This window comes from Drosophila tropicalis, unplaced genomic scaffold (genome assembly GCF_018151085.1).
Source record: "Drosophila tropicalis isolate 14030-0801.00 unplaced genomic scaffold, ASM1815108v1 contig_443, whole genome shotgun sequence".
NCBI classification, from domain to species: domain Eukaryota; kingdom Metazoa; phylum Arthropoda; class Insecta; order Diptera; family Drosophilidae; genus Drosophila; species Drosophila tropicalis.
In genome coordinates this window covers 3,773,378-3,788,643 of record NW_027172907.1, presented here as the reverse complement: position 1 = coordinate 3,788,643, position 15,266 = coordinate 3,773,378, and the positions used below count along the sequence as shown (strand labels likewise).

The window sequence follows — 15,266 nt, the reverse complement described above, 5'->3', positions numbered from 1 at the left end:
AAGTACATGAACTTGCCCACAAAAAGAATAGACTGTAAACATCTTGTTGTCTGTCCCTGAGAATTGCAGCTCGCTTAAGGGTATCAAAATGTCGGTTCAATTAAGATTTAGGTTTAGTGCTTTGGTTTTTGGTCGCATGTAGGCAGCAATATTTATATGCTTGTATATCGAAAGAAGCATCAGGAGAAGCAGTGAGAGACCGAGAGCAAATTTTATGCTAAGTAATTTATATAGCAAACATAAAAAGCAGTGCATATGTGTAGGTAGGACACGCACACCAATACACACAATAACAACAACAACAATAACAAGCTTATTAAAGATTTAAAGTTTTTTGTGCAATGCAAAGAGCAATAGATTGTGTGAAGTTGCGAGATGGAGAGCGAAAAAGATAGAAAGTGAGAGGGAGTGAGAGAGCGAGAGAGAGACGGGACATAGGAAATTGATATGCACTTACCGGTCCCCAGGTCCGTTCATAAGGCAAGCAGCAAGGAAGCCAGCCAGCAGAAAAGTATGCTAAGAATAATAAAGTTGGATGCTTTGCTACCCGTAAACTCTAAATATTGTGAATACATGCATATATATATATATATATACATATGTATATATACAGCTACCTATGTACATACAGACATACATACGTATGTACTTGCTTCTGTATATTAAGTATTTTTTGCTGCTCTTTTCTTTTCATTCTTTTATAATACAAAAAGAATTGTTCGAGGTGTGTGCGTGTGTGTGTGTGTGTCGCTTGTGATGGTAGTGTGAGTGAGTGAAGATGAAATTTCTGCTGTTTTGCCAGCTGTTTTGCCAAATTGAAAGATAATAACAGAGAGTTGCAAAAGGTAAATGAAAGGAATTTTGAATTATGACTTGAAATCAATTTGCTTCATTCACCTTTGGTTCTTTTTTTTCCCCTTTTCGCTTTTGAGTATCAAACGGAAATTTGATTCGAGGAAATCATTATACATACAAGACATAAACTTTTTGATTAACTTGAACAAATCTTAAACTTTCTTCAACAAAGTCCTTTCCCTATGCATAAAGCATTGCAGTTGCTTTCACTTTTTCGCGCTGTAAATGTAGATAATTATTTAAAATTCAATTATATATACAAGAATATATCTGTATATTTAATTAATAACAGACTATATTTCGGCCAATTTAAAATTAAGTGAACTTTGCAGTTAAACTCTTTAAATAATTTCCCTAAGCATAATCTGTGATGGTATAAACGAAATGACCACTTTGTGGTTTCAGATGGTGGACAGGACATCTTCAATTAGTCTCTTCTCTGTATGAGGCTTTTTCCCGCTTCTGTTTATTTGTGTTTTTTAAGTTAGCCAACATTAATTAAAATCACCACATACTTAATTTTATTCTTTCATTCCTTGTTTATTATTTTTTCTCGATTAAAAGAAAATACCAACTTACATTTTAATTTCAGCTAAAAATCAAAACGTTAAAACAAGTCAATTGTCGCTTCCGAATAAATTTGATGGCTTTCAAAATTTAACAAAAAAAAAAAAAACCAAATTGATTGTACATCTTCTCGCACAGTGGGCTAGCTTTTACTTAAATAAGTCATGAAAACTTTTGTACTCTTGAACAAGATTATAAAATTTGAAAAAGTGTTATTAAGTATGGTTGATAACTTTCCAAAAAAAAAACACAAACTACTATTTCGAATTTAAATTCTTATAAGAAAAAGACTAGTTAAATTAGTCTTGTTAAGCATAATTTATATCTTCTTTCTAGAGTGAAGGTTGGAGCGAAAGAGTAAAACGAATGTGATGTAGTCTCATTGATGCAAAGCCTTACTAGAAATCCTTTCTCTCTCTTCTTTTCTAATGCAAGACAAAAATGAAGGAGGTGAAGGAGAAGGTAGAATCACCATCAACGTTCTATCGTCAGCAGACTTTACTATATTTCATATCTTCAATCCTAAAACTGAAGCAAAATCAAAAAGGACGAGCTTACTTCGCCAGTGCCGATGCTTGTATACCTTTTAATTGTTTGTCTAACACTTTACCTTCAAAGGTCAAAAAATTTAAACAGGAGTAATGCAGACTTAAATCAAATTTGGCAAAAGGATCGAGTTGACAACAATTATTTGAACTGTCATCAGCATGATCAAGAATAACAGAAACGCTGCAAATCATAATATTTATACCCTTTCTTGCAAGGTTATAGAAAGATAGACAAAGCTTATGATAAAGTTTCACTTGATATCTAAGGTTACATATGCGTTTAATGGGATGACATTTGTTGACGTCCGTTCACTTACAGTTACCTGTTTTGTCCATTTGCGGGTACGTAACCAACACACACACACACACATACGAGTGGAATGTCTGTAAATTCTATAGGGCAAGTAAACCGCATACAAATTCCTTACTCCACCTCCCTAACTGAAGCGTTTTATGTATATGTACGTATGACAGTGCACTACACATTCAACTAACTAAAACCAATTTCATTTTATGACACTTATCAAACACACGCCTTATGGTACATAAACTTTGAATTTAATCATAAAAAAAAATTACAACTTTATCCAAAACTGCCCCCTCATAAAAAGAAGAAATCGGAAGCGAGAAAGGGACAAAGTGTGGGAATGAGAGGAAGTTTCTCGACAAGTTCAATGAAATCGCGAATTGTTAAATATCTAATGATGAAATTCAATAGGGTTTGCTAACCAATCATTTCCATCGTAGTTTTATTATAGAAATTAAATTATTAGTTCTAAAGCCTAAACTACTTGTTTCAAAGTTTTTTAAAGTTTATTATTCAGAGTTCTTTGATTCGTTGCTCTCTTTCATCTCTAAAGAAGAGATATCTCCGCGAAGTTATGATCTTAACTAGTCTAGTTGACAAACTGTAGATTTAATGTTGTCAAACTTTTTGTTAAACTAATAAACTGTGACTTTACAAACACATATCAACAATTTGATTAGTTTTTTCTTCAGCAAGTTACCAATTTAAAGTCAGGTGAATACTCTGTTGTGATTTTCTTGAAGAGTTCTTTAACTTAATGCACCTTTTAATTAAAAAACAATCGTAGAAATGTCTTTCCTCCTTCTACATTTAAGGTCAGGTTCCCTCTGGGGGGTTGAGGGGTCCATTGTCAACTGTTTACAAAGTTTCCCTACATTTCTCTTTCAATTTTCTTACAAAGCGCCAAGTCCTATATTGGGTTATTTCAAAATTTTCCCTTTTGGGATATTTACTCAGCAAAGAGAGAAACTGTGCACATTGGTTTGTTTTTATAGAACTTGTAGCGAAAATTTGGATTATCATATTTTAAGTTTCAATGACCAGTCGCAAAAATTGTATTATTATAATATTATAGTAAAGTTCAAAATAAGTATTTTTACTTTTCTGTGTTAAAAAATTAAATATGTAGAAAGGGAAAGCTAAATTAAATTTTAATAAATTTTCACAAATTATATACGATGTGGAGTGCTTAATAAGGAAATTAAAATTCATCTCCTGTTTATATTAACATTTATTTTTCTACTTTCAAAATATTAAATATTAAATTGTGAATCGCACAAATATTGTTACTTTAGTTACCTAAGCATTAATATTTTGGGGTGCAGTTTAGGTTTAATGAAGCAAACCAATTTCCATCTCAAGATTACTTGCAGAAAAATATTTTTAAATTCCAAAGATATTTTTTAATAATTTTGTAATAACGACCCACTGTGCTTCCATGTCTTGTGTCTGTTTTCATGATACGACCAGTCGGAATGTTTGCAAGATTTGAATAAAGACTGTCGGAAATCTTAATATATGTAAATATATTATCAATATATCAAACTGGCAAAAAAAAAAGGATGTGAAAATTATTTTTGATATGAGGAACAGCTCCTTTGTTAGGCGAATGGTCTAAATGGAGAAAAATTTGTTAAAAATCTTTCTCACTTACAAAGAGTTATCCTAGGCACGCTACGCAGCTAGTCCATGTAGAGGCTTTTATAGTTTTGGACTAATAAACCAAAATTGTAGACTCGTTTTTATGGTTTTCTTGAGACAAAAACAAAGCCAACCAAAAAAAAACTTCGATCTAATAGGGCAAAACAAAATGTTGCCTAATCTCGTGTAGGTTGTTTTTCAATTTCATCTTAATAACATTTCAATATGATTTTTACATATAAGATTATGTAAGATAGTCGCTTCTTGGCTGCCAGAGGGTAAATTCTAATTGTCTTTCATAAGCCGATTTGAAATATTACAAAATTATTGATCCAAAATCATATTTTCGAACCAGTGGATATAAGACAGACAGGCAGACGGATGGCGGGACATGGACTCATTAAGACCGCACAAAAATTGATAATTTTCTTGGCCTTGTAATTATTGTACATATACATACATACATATGTATGTATGTATGTATGTATGTATGTACATATGTATGTATGTATATTCTCGATTCAGTCCTTTACATGTCCATTCGTCTAACTGTCCCTCCGTATGACGCCCAGCATAAACTTAAGCTTTAAATTTTTGTGATTCCTTTTTCCGTTCGGTTATTAATATGGCGCACTAATATTTGTTATAATATTATTTATGCACACATATGTACATACACAAGTACATGCAAATACATACATACATATGTAAATGCAACTCTTTATGTATGTATGTACATATGTAATTGTTTAGATCACACATTTGTCGGAACTAAAAGGCTCGGTACAAATATGCACACCGCCCCGTTGAAGTCCCCGGGGGAAACCAGTAATAAACAGTGGAAATGAATATCAGTTAAAATCAACTATTAAACGATCAGTTAAATAGTTAAAGTTTTACGTAAGTTTCTTTTATTACGTCGATCCCCCCTCTTTCCATCTCTTTAACGTGCCGTTAAGTGTTTCTGATGAGACGATATACAAATGTATGTACATATATCGAATTACCTACCTTAGGTTATAAAATCAAAAGAACGATGAGCACTTTTTAACATTTTAGATGAAAACTATAAGATTAGTAGGTTTCAATTTACAACATTATCACTTTAAAATGTAAATATAATAATTTCTTCAAGAATACTCGTTTACCACGCGCGCATCACTAATACAAATTGTTTGAATTTAACAGAGCTGCCACCTGATACGAGGAAATCAGCTGCGCTCGACGGCCAAACAACCAAAGAGAGATGAATGCAATAAATTTCGAAATTAAATTAAAAAACAGAGAAAATAAAGTGTACCATGAGAATGTAAACAAACAAATGTAAAACCAAGCAAATTCTTACTGAATTTTTTTGTTTTTCTTTTCTAGGACATGCTGCTGGGCTGCGTTCAATTTCAGTGTCCTCCGGAAACAGAAACCAAACACGAAGGCATTTTCCTAACTCTCGAGGGGGTCGTCAACCTTCAGCTGAGTAGTAAAACTGTGGGTGTTTTCGATGCCTTCTATAATTCGGTGAAACCCATCAATTTGCTACAGACCAGCCTAGAGTTGGCGGCGCCAGGCAAACTGAGCCCTGGACGTTCTGAGTTTCATTTCGAGTTGCCTTTAGTTTGCCGCAAGGAGCCCAAGATGCTATATGAAACATATCACGGAGTCTTCATTAGCATCAACTATCAACTCAGATGTGATGTGAAGAGGAATTTTCTTGGCAAATCTTTGCAGAAAATTCAACAATTTTGTGTGCAATACAAACCCAGAGAACTGAGTGAAAGTGATATCGAAGCCCGCAAAGCGGTGCCATTTAGTTTGAGTCCCGATTCGTTGCCAAAGAATGCCACATCGACGGCTAAGGAGCGTTTGTCTATGCCTCGATTCCTTATCACGGGCAGTATAGATCGACTCGAATCTTGTGTTACCGAACCACTTACAGGACACATAATCGTCCAGCATACGGAGGCAGCCATCAAATCCATAGACCTTCAGCTGGTACGCGTGGAAACTTGTGGATGCGACGAAGGATACTCCAAAGATGCCACAGAAATTCAAACAATACAGATTAGCGATGGAAATATTATGCCGAAATTGGAATTACCTATACATATGGTATTACCTCGACTGTTCACATGCCCCACTTTGATAACAAAGAACTTTAAAATTGGTTTGTTATTGCAAATTAATATTAAACTGTCTATTAATCTTTGTGTCTTCTTTTTCAGAGTTTGAACTCAATTTAATTGTAGTTTTTAAAGAGGACTATACTGTGAGTGAGAATTTTAAAATCACTCTGAAACGTTTGACTTCGAATATAAATTGTTAAGTTTTTTATTAAATAAATTGTACATTAAATTAAATTACGTTTAAAAATTATTATATACTTACATATATATAGTTTAATTAATAAACTAACTAACTACAAGATGTTTATTTAAAAATCGAATGTGGACGACTAAAAGGTTGGAACCTTTATTAAATAATATGGAAAATGCACATAATCGAATATTAAAATTGTTTAATTCAATAATCATCATTTTATTATCATACCTTTAAACAAATTAAAAATATGCCCAAATTATTGAGAACTGAATTTAAACACGAAAGAAATTTTTATTAGTGATGAAACTAGCTTCTCAGCCCTGGTTGCATCACGGTGAGGTCAGTAGCGAATTAGGTGGCAACTCTGTAACAGCAGGTTGGATTTCATTTACGCGCAACTCAATTTTAGTTATTCCCATTTTTATTTTAATTAATATTACGAATCGAACGATAAAAACAGAATAAAACATGGACAGTTTAAAGGATATTCTGAAATCTTACGAATCCTGGGTAGCCAAAAATCCCGATATGGTTGGTGATTTTGAGACCACAGCCAAATGGGTCTCATATTTCGTAGCAGGTCAGAGATAAGAACAAAAAGTTAACTAAACAAATTGAGAGCCCTTATGTGCTAACGCTTATTCCCTCTCTGATGCAATTCCCATAGGTCGCATATCCTCCTCAAATGTTGTATCCGAGCTGGTCTACACGTTGTCCAACATGCTGGTCTTTTACAATGATCGCATCATTGAGAAATCGCGTCGACGGAATAGTACCGACTCTGTACTCCAGCGGCAATCTAAACTTTGCTATCGACTAAAGGTCACTCTGACCACACTTGAGTACAGTGAGGTGTTCATTGAGATATCAGCTAGACGTTTGCTTGGTCAGACTGGCCGATGGCTGGTTATTGCCCTAATTCAAATCTTCAAGGCAGCCGGAAGATTCTTCATTCTGCGGCATTCAACATCGGATATAATAACATCACCACCGATTGCCACACTCAACCGTAGGGCCCTCAAGAAGCAAAAGCCTGTGGTGACAGACGAAAACCAGGCGATGAATTCTGTTCACTCCCAGCATTCCATTACCTTCCAATTGAAGCGATCTGGACGTTTAATACGCAAAGTGGAGGGCGCTCCACCCATTCAATATCGCGACTTTAAGCTTCATGTAGATAACGCCGAGGCGGCTAAAACTCAAATACCCCGAGAACTGATGCAAGCCGAATATTTGTATATATCGAAACCACTAATTCATTTGCTCTCTATGGGCGTGTTTGGTCGTCGCAGCTGGAAACAATATGCCATTGCCCTCAGCCTTGACCTCTACAGTGTACACCTGTATCGTCAGCATCGGCACTTGATGTCACAGCAACAGAAACTGGAACTGAGCCGTCGTTGCATCAATCTTCTATATTACTTGGTACGCTCTCCATTTTATGAGAACTATACCGAGTCAAAGATCAATAGAATTTTGGGTTTTGTCGCCGAAAGGGTACCCATTGCCAAAGTAGTAGCTGGACCACTACGTGACTACATTCCAACGTGGCAAAATATATATTTCTATTTGTGGTCCACATAGAAATATCGAATAATTTATAACAAACAGGAGCAGGATAAATAGCAGCGAGTATTTCCTTTAGTTTAAGTTGTAAAGTTGACATGGCATGAATGGATGGATGATGGATATATGTATTTTTTTAATTCAAAAATAAATTGTTTATATATATATATAGTACTTATATTATATATAAAACAAATTTGCATTTTAACATAAAATTTTGTCTTGACCTTTTTTATATGAGCCTAAAGCATATGAGTGATATAAAATATGTTTCCAATCCCAACAAAACAGTCATTTCGGATTAGACAACGAGCTCATTTATAACTAATCAGAAAAGAGATTCGAAATTGATTAGTTTAGTTTAAAGATCACATAATATGCTGGGTGAGGATATATGGATAGATATATTGCCTCTATTCAATCTCTGCCAAAAATATAGCGGAAAAGCTGTGTGAGCCAAATAAAGCAACATCTTAGAAGTGCATATAAATGCTTAGGGAAACATCTAGGAAAATTCGTTGTCTTTTCATTCCAATACTTAATATTGAAGCTCTCCAGATTTCTTTCCATGTTATACACATTCACAATTCAAATCACAAGAATGAGTGAGATAGCTATATGGATTACTTACAAGAATACAAAACATTTACAATTTACATTGTTTTTTTTTTTTCACATTGGCGATCTATTTGTTTTTTTTTTTTTTTTTTTTTTTAAATTAATTTTTGTTTTTGGAACAATATTTTTACATACAACTAAACGAAGTTTTCGACTTACATGACTATGTGTTCTATACATAACAATTAATTGAAAATTGGCTAAAAAAATATGTGTAGGGACGGGAACAGAGGAGAAGCGGCGGCGGCAGCGGGATGAGGTTTGAGTGAAAACCAATCCAAACCAAAAATCCCAGCCGGAATCAGAATTTCAAACTGAAACCGGGGCCCATGGCCAATTGGCGTTGTGTCAAACCCGCATTCAGAACGAATCCTGTATTGACTGCTCCCGTTGCACCAGCCGTAATGCCACTTTTCTTATTGCCCGTTATTATGCCCGAGGATAGTTTATTGCCGGTATTTATGGAGCCCATCCCGCCTCCACCACCGCCTGCTGCTCCACTCTGTGTGGCAATAGGCTCATCCTTACCCAATTGCTTGAATTGGGAACCACCCGATGGTGGCTTCGGTGACGATGCAGTTTGAGCCTTGCGCGCCCCTAGCTCACTTTTTGCCGGCCAGGTGGGAAACATGGATGGATCGATGGGTAGGGGTAGCTCTTTGAAATAGCCATGCTTGAGGGCCGCATCAGCGGTCAGTCTTTGTTTCGGGTCATAGGTTAAGAGACCCTGAAGCAAAGCCAGACCCGCCTCCGATGTTTTATCATGGAAATGTTTACGCAACTGTGAGACAGGATACTCGGTAAATTGTGAGTTCTGGCTAAGCATATTCTTGACAGCAGGCAGCTCATTATATCCAGGCCAGATTTTCTCGTTCGGTGTGCCCAGTTCCTGCAAAATAAAGTAAGACCAATAAGTTAGATAAGTGAATGGAGTCTTTGATGCTTTGACAAACTCACCTTATAAATGCGATTGAGTTCATCTATCTCGGATTTGCCTGGGAATAGAGGTAACATTTGCAGAAATTCGGCAAATATGCAGCCCACCGACCATACATCAATGGGCGTGGAGTACTCTGGCGAGCAGAGTAATAATTCCGGTGCCCTATACCATAATGTGACTACCAGAGAGGTATATTTCTTTAAAGGCGAACCATATTCGCGGGCCAAACCAAAATCGCCCACTTTCAGGATACCCTTGTGGGAGAGCAGCAGATTGGATGTCTTTAAATCGCGATGCAAGATCCAATTGTCATGCAAATGGGCCACGGCCAGGAGCAGTTGTTGAGTCAAACATTTCACTTCACCAGGAAAGAAGCTCTGTTTGCGATTCTTCATCGTTTCCATTAGTGATTTCAAATCGTGCTCAACATAATCCATAACAATAAATATCTTATCCATATTGGAGCCAACGACAATTTCCCGTACAGTTACAATATTTGGATGTTGTCCCTTAAGCAAAGTGTTAATCTCACGCAACGATGTGATGGGGAATCCCTCCTTTTCCTTTTCCATTTTGAGACGTTTCAGGGCAACAATTTCGTTGGTTCGTTTATCTTTGGCGCGATAGACAACGCCATAGGTACCCTCTTCGATCCGATTGAGGCATTGGAACTCCTCAACAGATCGGCATCCCTGGACACCAGGATAATAGTTGGGCAGGGGGACACCTTTGTCATCACACGGTGGCAGATCTTCCAATGATTTCAAAGCTTTTGTCTCGCTAACAGGCAATGGCTTGTTTTCCTCCTGCTGCGACATGCCACGTTCCTCACTACGGGTGCTCGAACTAGGCGATCGTGCATTACCCTCCTCTATGCTAGAGCGGGATGGGCTTCTCGAGGTACGGGAACGACTGCTGCGACGACTGGATTTCGAGGAGGAGGAAGAGCTGGAACTGGAGGAGCTAACCGAATGAGAGCGTTGTTTGTGCTGATGCTTGGGTTTGGTTTTTTGTTTTTGTTTTGGGCGGCGACTTGCAGAGCTCACCCACGCTCAGCGGACTGTCTGGCAGATCGGGTAATTCATTGTCTTCTTGGTTGTCTTGTTGGGGCTGCAGCTGTGATTTGTTTTTCCGTTTGGTTTTCTTTTTTATGTTCATAGCTTTCCGCGCTATTCGAATCGCTGGCACTGTCATTACTGTCATCATCGTCGTCCTCATCGTCTTCATCGTCTTCGGAATCACTTTTCTCGCTCTCCCTGTCGTCCTCTGCACCCACGGCATGAGCCCTACTATCATCATCATCATCATCATCATCATCATCTTCGTCATCATCATCATCGTCATCGTCATCATCCTCCTCTTTATCCTCATGTTGTGGGCCTTGCTCGCCGGCTTTTCTTCGCTTCCTTTGTTTGTCTTGATCCTTTTCGTAGCTCTTTCGCTTGAATATATTCAAGCCAGCCGTCACACTGGCCGCCACTTTTGAGGGACTGAGAGCATCACCCGAAGTCATCTGATGTTCATTCCTTTCCCGCAACAGAAGCTCTCGTCTGGCCTCCAATTCCTCTCTGGCCGTTTGTTTCCTCTGCCGATTCTCGCGCTCGGCGGCTAAAAGTTTCTCTCTTCGTGCCACCAATTCGGGATCTTCATGTAAATTTCTTCTACTACTGCTGCTTAATTGCTGTTGTTCCATCACTCCTCTTCTGCCTCCTTTGGGTGGATGCACTGACTCAGGACTATCGAGTAACTCGATAACACGCTCATGCCTCTGCTTGTGGCTGCTCCTGCCACCACGTTCCCTGTCGCCACGACCCTCCTTACTGCTGCTGCTGCTGCGTATCTCTCCTCTGCCCTCATAGTCCTTGACATATTTATGCCGTTTACTGAGCAAGCGAGATCGCAAATCTTGCTCAAGACTTTCTGCATCTTTGGTCCGTCTTGGTGCTGCAGCTGATGATGATAGCGGTGGCTCTTCCATTGGATAATCAGCATGCCGGGCACTAGTGCCATGATAGGCAGCTGCTGCTGCTGCTGCTGCGTAGGAATGATGATAAGAATCTCCTCCTCGTGGATTCTGGATACGAGAAATGCCATGATGGTGATGCTGATGCTGGTGATGATGATGCGATGGTGGTGGCGGCGGTGGCAAAGCATTCGGTACTACATAATGATAGCTTTGTGGATGAGCTTGTAAATGATGATGATGATGTCTAGATGGCTCGACTGCACCTCCAGAACGCTCTCGCCGATGATGATGATGATGATAGTGTTGCTCCTCTCGTGCAGCACGATAATCTCCATAACGATGTTCACCACCTCCTCCTCCTCCTACATCTTCTCCTCTATCCTTGTGTCTTCGTCGCTCGCGGGAATGTTTTTTCTTCTCACGCCGTGTTGCCGACAAATCCCGGCTAGCCTGCGGCGGTTGTATATACAGGGCATCTCCATCTCCTTCGTGCTCGTCATCATCGCCGGCACTAAAAGAAAAATTAAAAATAAGTTAAATTAAGTAAATCCCTAAATTTGTGGAAAACTTTTCACTAAACGTTTTTCATATCATCGCACAAGTTGTTGTTGTTGACCGAGGATCGCGATTTAGCCATGCCGTCTTGGCTATTGTATATATATATATGTACATATGATGGGTTGCTGCAGTCTTGTTGCAAGTAGTTTACATTTTACATTGTGCCCTTGAGAAGGAAAAAGTTGCGTAGAATGAGAGAGACCTTTTAACAAACTAATTTGTAGATAATTCATTTTCTTTTTTCTGCCTGAAAACATTTCCTTTAATAACAAAAGTAGAGAAAGTATAAATTGTAATTTTTCCATTATTACTGGGTAAAAAAAATTCAGGGGTGAGGCGGAGGGCGTAGGTGTTGGTGAGAATAGTGGAAGGTAGAGAGAAAGATCAAAAGCACAAATGTAAAGGAAAATATCTTGAAATCTTAAAAACAAAAAAATTATTCATTTTCCATTGCCTAAAATTGGTTTAGGATTGATTTACAAGTTTGATTAGTTAGCATTTTCAGTTAAAATTCTTTTCTTTTTTTTTATTTTTTGTGCTCATTGGAATTTGGAGATTTGATTACAATTTTATATAATTGTTGTGGCATGCATCAAAATAGTTGTGCTATAGAATTTCTTGATTCCCGTTAGAAAGGCAAACAAAAATCTGTACAATATGGCAATCGATATTTATGTATTTCTCAAAAGCAGAAAGAGTCCCCAGATTGGCTCAAAATGTCATTGTGAATAGGCCAACTAAAGGAGACTCAATAAATTATTATCCATCATATTTTTGTATTTTATAGGAATGATTTTTAATCACTACAATAAAAGTTAAGAATTCACAAGGAATTAAATCTTTCAAAAATTAAACTGGCTATTAATTGTAGCGACTTTTGTTTTTGATCATGCAAATACTTATATAAAAAAAAAAAAAAAAAAAAAACAACATTGTCAAGAAAAAAAAAACAGACTATAGATTATGAAAAATAGCGAGGAAAATTATACTGTTTTTGAGACGAATTTACATTAATCCAAAAGGGTGTATCATGCGTTTGAAAAATATATATATATACTAATTCTATTTATTCGAAGGAAATGCTCGTTATTTTGCGTATTTAAAATCCCGGCTAATATGAGACACATTGGAAAACAATAATGGATAGCAAATAATTTACTGGGCCCCGATATTCATCAGTTGGCCTAGACACTAATATGTCAGGTGCAATCACAATCTGAAGTTCCTTCTCTTGCTCAGTGCATGGGAATCCGCAATTTTTTGTTCTCCGCCTCGTTCGTTTACTGCTCTTTGAATAGAATAAGGTAAGAGAGAGAGAGAGAGAAACAGCTGAAAGCGAATATCACATTTGATACTTACCTGAGAGTTGGGCAAGTGGGAAGAAGAATCCTTTTCATACAAGAACCACTTGTGGTTTCGTCAATTCAGTTACAACTATTCCCATAAATGGAAGCAATTACATACGTTTCTCATACATTTTTGATTTTTGAATTTGAAGCAATATACACACAATCATCATCTCAAGGGCTGTAAAATGTTAAACACTTACTGGAGGGACTGCGCAACCTGCTGAAAGGATTTTAGTTCTTTTTTTTCGTTTTTGTTTTTGATATTTGTTTTGCGGGATTTTTGTGTGTGTGATTTTTGTTTGTAAAAAATAAGAGTAATTAATTGTATTATTAGAAGAATCAAATTGGAAATATTTTGTTGATTTTCTTGTTTGGGTTGTTGTTGATTTTGAATTGTTGATAATTTACCGCCAGGCGACAGAGTGAGAGAGACAGAGTTCACCGTTAATTGATGTTAACTTGGCTTGGCTTGAGAAGATTCGTGTACATCTACGACCAGACCAGACCAGGACCAGGACCAGACACTGCAGCAGCTGATGCGAGAGCACATATTTCGTTTTTCTCTTTTTTATTTATTCATTTTGTTTTTGTTTTGCATTTCTTTTATTGTTTGCAGTTGTTTTAATTGTTTATTTTGATTGATTTTTCTTTCTTTTTCTTGTTTTTATTTGATTTTTTGGTTTTATATGATTATTAGTTTTTGTTGTTTTTGGCCATCGCGCGCCTCGGTCATGGGACAAGTACACACTTTTTGGCCTATTTGCAATGAAAAAACTCAAGTAAATTAAAAAGCACAATTCCAAATGCAATTTGCAATAATAAATTCTCAGTAAATTGGTTTTTTGTTTAAAAATGTTTTTTTTTTTTTTTTTTTTTGTTTGCTTTTAGTACATTCTTTTTTGTTTTGGTTTTTATTTTGTTATTGGCAAACATATAAAGTAGAAAGGGACAAGGAAGAAAAAGAATGAGCAAGCACAAGAAATGTAGGTAGGAAAAGGAGAAAGAGGAAAAAAGTTGTATGTGTGTGTAGGAGGATAAGAAGGATGGAATGTAAGTAAAAGTGGAGAATTGATTTTTTTTGTTTAATTTACAATTACAACTTGTTTTTAGCTTTTGTCGTCGAATAATGAAAACGGAATGAGAGCAAGAAAAAAAATTGTTTCATCCACCTACACACCTATACACACACACAGACAGACTCATACACATTAAAGGACAAAAGGATAAAACATTAGTGTTGTCACCTTTGTCAAAGAGCTAAACAATGCATCGAATGCAGTAAGAAACAAAAAACTCAAACTTCCAAAATCGGTTTTCGGCTAGACACTAGGATAAAGAATTTGGGAAAACATTGTTTGAAAAACGAATCAAATTTGATCTATAATATTATTGGTAGAATGAACCAAAGAAAGGAAAAGAAATTAAACCAAGTTTGTTTAGTTTAAGGTAAATGTTTTTCATTTATATTCTCTCTAAAAAGGTCTTTGTTCTTTCGTTTTGGCGGCAAATCCGCTAACTGGGCACCTCTGATGTGCCGTCGCTGTCTCCATGAATGTGTGTGTGTGTGCGTGTGTATGCAGCAACAATTTTTCAATGACTCGCATATAGCATATATATGTATGTAAAGTAGTTTCCTTACAATTGTTGTTTTCAACACAATTTACTGTACACACCTGAGATAGTGGCCAATTTGGGGGCTACGCCATTGTCCATCCTCGCTGCCTGACGAATTGACCATGCTGTGATGATATTGATATGGGTAGAATTGCACTCCAATTTATCTCTTGGACTCTCACACTGCCAGTCAACAAATGAGTCACATGTAAGAATCAAATCCTGTTTTTTTGCTGCGCTGTTGCTGCTTTTACTTCCAAGGGCTTGATGAGTTGTTTGAAAATATTTAGTAACAATTATCGGTGGAATTTTACGGTTTACTTTGTTTTTTTTTTCTTTCTTAAATTAAAACGTTTTGATGCAAGGAAAAAAAATGGCGACATCCAGTTAGGGGATGCCAACTTTTTTAATTTTATTTAAC

At 36.7% G+C, this 15,266-nt stretch overlaps 4 protein-coding genes across 4 annotated transcripts in view; 2 read left to right on the top strand and 2 right to left on the bottom strand.

The window, feature by feature from the left end:
• cmpy (crimpy) overlaps window positions 1–4,995 on the bottom strand; it is a 67,481-nt gene extending 62,486 nt beyond the window's left edge. The window contains exon 1 of the mRNA XM_068286077.1: window positions 4,930–4,995. The gene's annotated coding sequence lies outside the window, so the exon portion shown is untranslated. The remainder of the gene's footprint in view (window positions 1–4,929) is intronic.
• A 125-nt stretch (window positions 4,996–5,120) lies between these two features.
• On the top strand, window positions 5,121–6,272 carry LOC137574100 (vacuolar protein sorting-associated protein 26C). The gene is made up of 3 exons (XM_068286218.1): window positions 5,121–5,227; window positions 5,290–6,079; window positions 6,138–6,272. Exons 1-3 carry the CDS (start codon window positions 5,165–5,167, stop codon window positions 6,236–6,238), a joined length of 954 nt encoding a protein of 317 aa, XP_068142319.1. The 5' UTR covers window positions 5,121–5,164; the 3' UTR covers window positions 6,239–6,272.
• Window positions 6,273–6,590: 318 nt separating this feature from the next.
• Pex16 (peroxin 16) lies at window positions 6,591–8,015 on the top strand. Its single transcript, XM_068285966.1, has 2 exons — window positions 6,591–6,814; window positions 6,902–8,015. Exons 1-2 carry the CDS (start codon window positions 6,703–6,705, stop codon window positions 7,816–7,818), a joined length of 1,029 nt encoding a protein of 342 aa, XP_068142067.1. The 5' UTR covers window positions 6,591–6,702; the 3' UTR covers window positions 7,819–8,015.
• A 477-nt stretch (window positions 8,016–8,492) lies between these two features.
• On the bottom strand, window positions 8,493–15,230 carry Pitslre (cyclin dependent kinase 11B pitslre). The gene is given in 5 exon segments (XM_068285691.1): window positions 8,493–9,307; window positions 9,376–10,351; window positions 10,386–10,507; window positions 10,509–11,835; window positions 14,905–15,230. Coding segments are annotated over 5 exon segments (3,078 nt in total). The 5' UTR covers window positions 14,970–15,230; the 3' UTR covers window positions 8,493–8,719.
• Between the last annotated feature and the right edge of the window lie 36 nt (window positions 15,231–15,266).

What these genes read in the sequence shown, in the direction of transcription:
- LOC137574100 (XM_068286218.1), top strand. Translation starts at nt 5,165, where the DNA reads ATGAATGCAATAAATTTCGAAATTAAATTAAAAAACAGAGAAAATAAA. An exon ending in ATAAAGTGTACCATGAGAAT is followed by an intron (nt 5,228 to 5,289) that starts GTAAACAAACAA and finishes TTTCTTTTCTAG; the next exon opens with GACATGCTGCTGGGCTGCGT. An exon ending in AACAAAGAACTTTAAAATTG is followed by an intron (nt 6,080 to 6,137) that starts GTTTGTTATTGC and finishes CTTCTTTTTCAG; the next exon opens with AGTTTGAACTCAATTTAATT.
- Pex16 (XM_068285966.1), top strand. Translation starts at nt 6,703, where the DNA reads ATGGACAGTTTAAAGGATATTCTGAAATCTTACGAATCCTGGGTAGCC. An exon ending in GGTCTCATATTTCGTAGCAG is followed by an intron (nt 6,815 to 6,901) that starts GTCAGAGATAAG and finishes CAATTCCCATAG; the next exon opens with GTCGCATATCCTCCTCAAAT.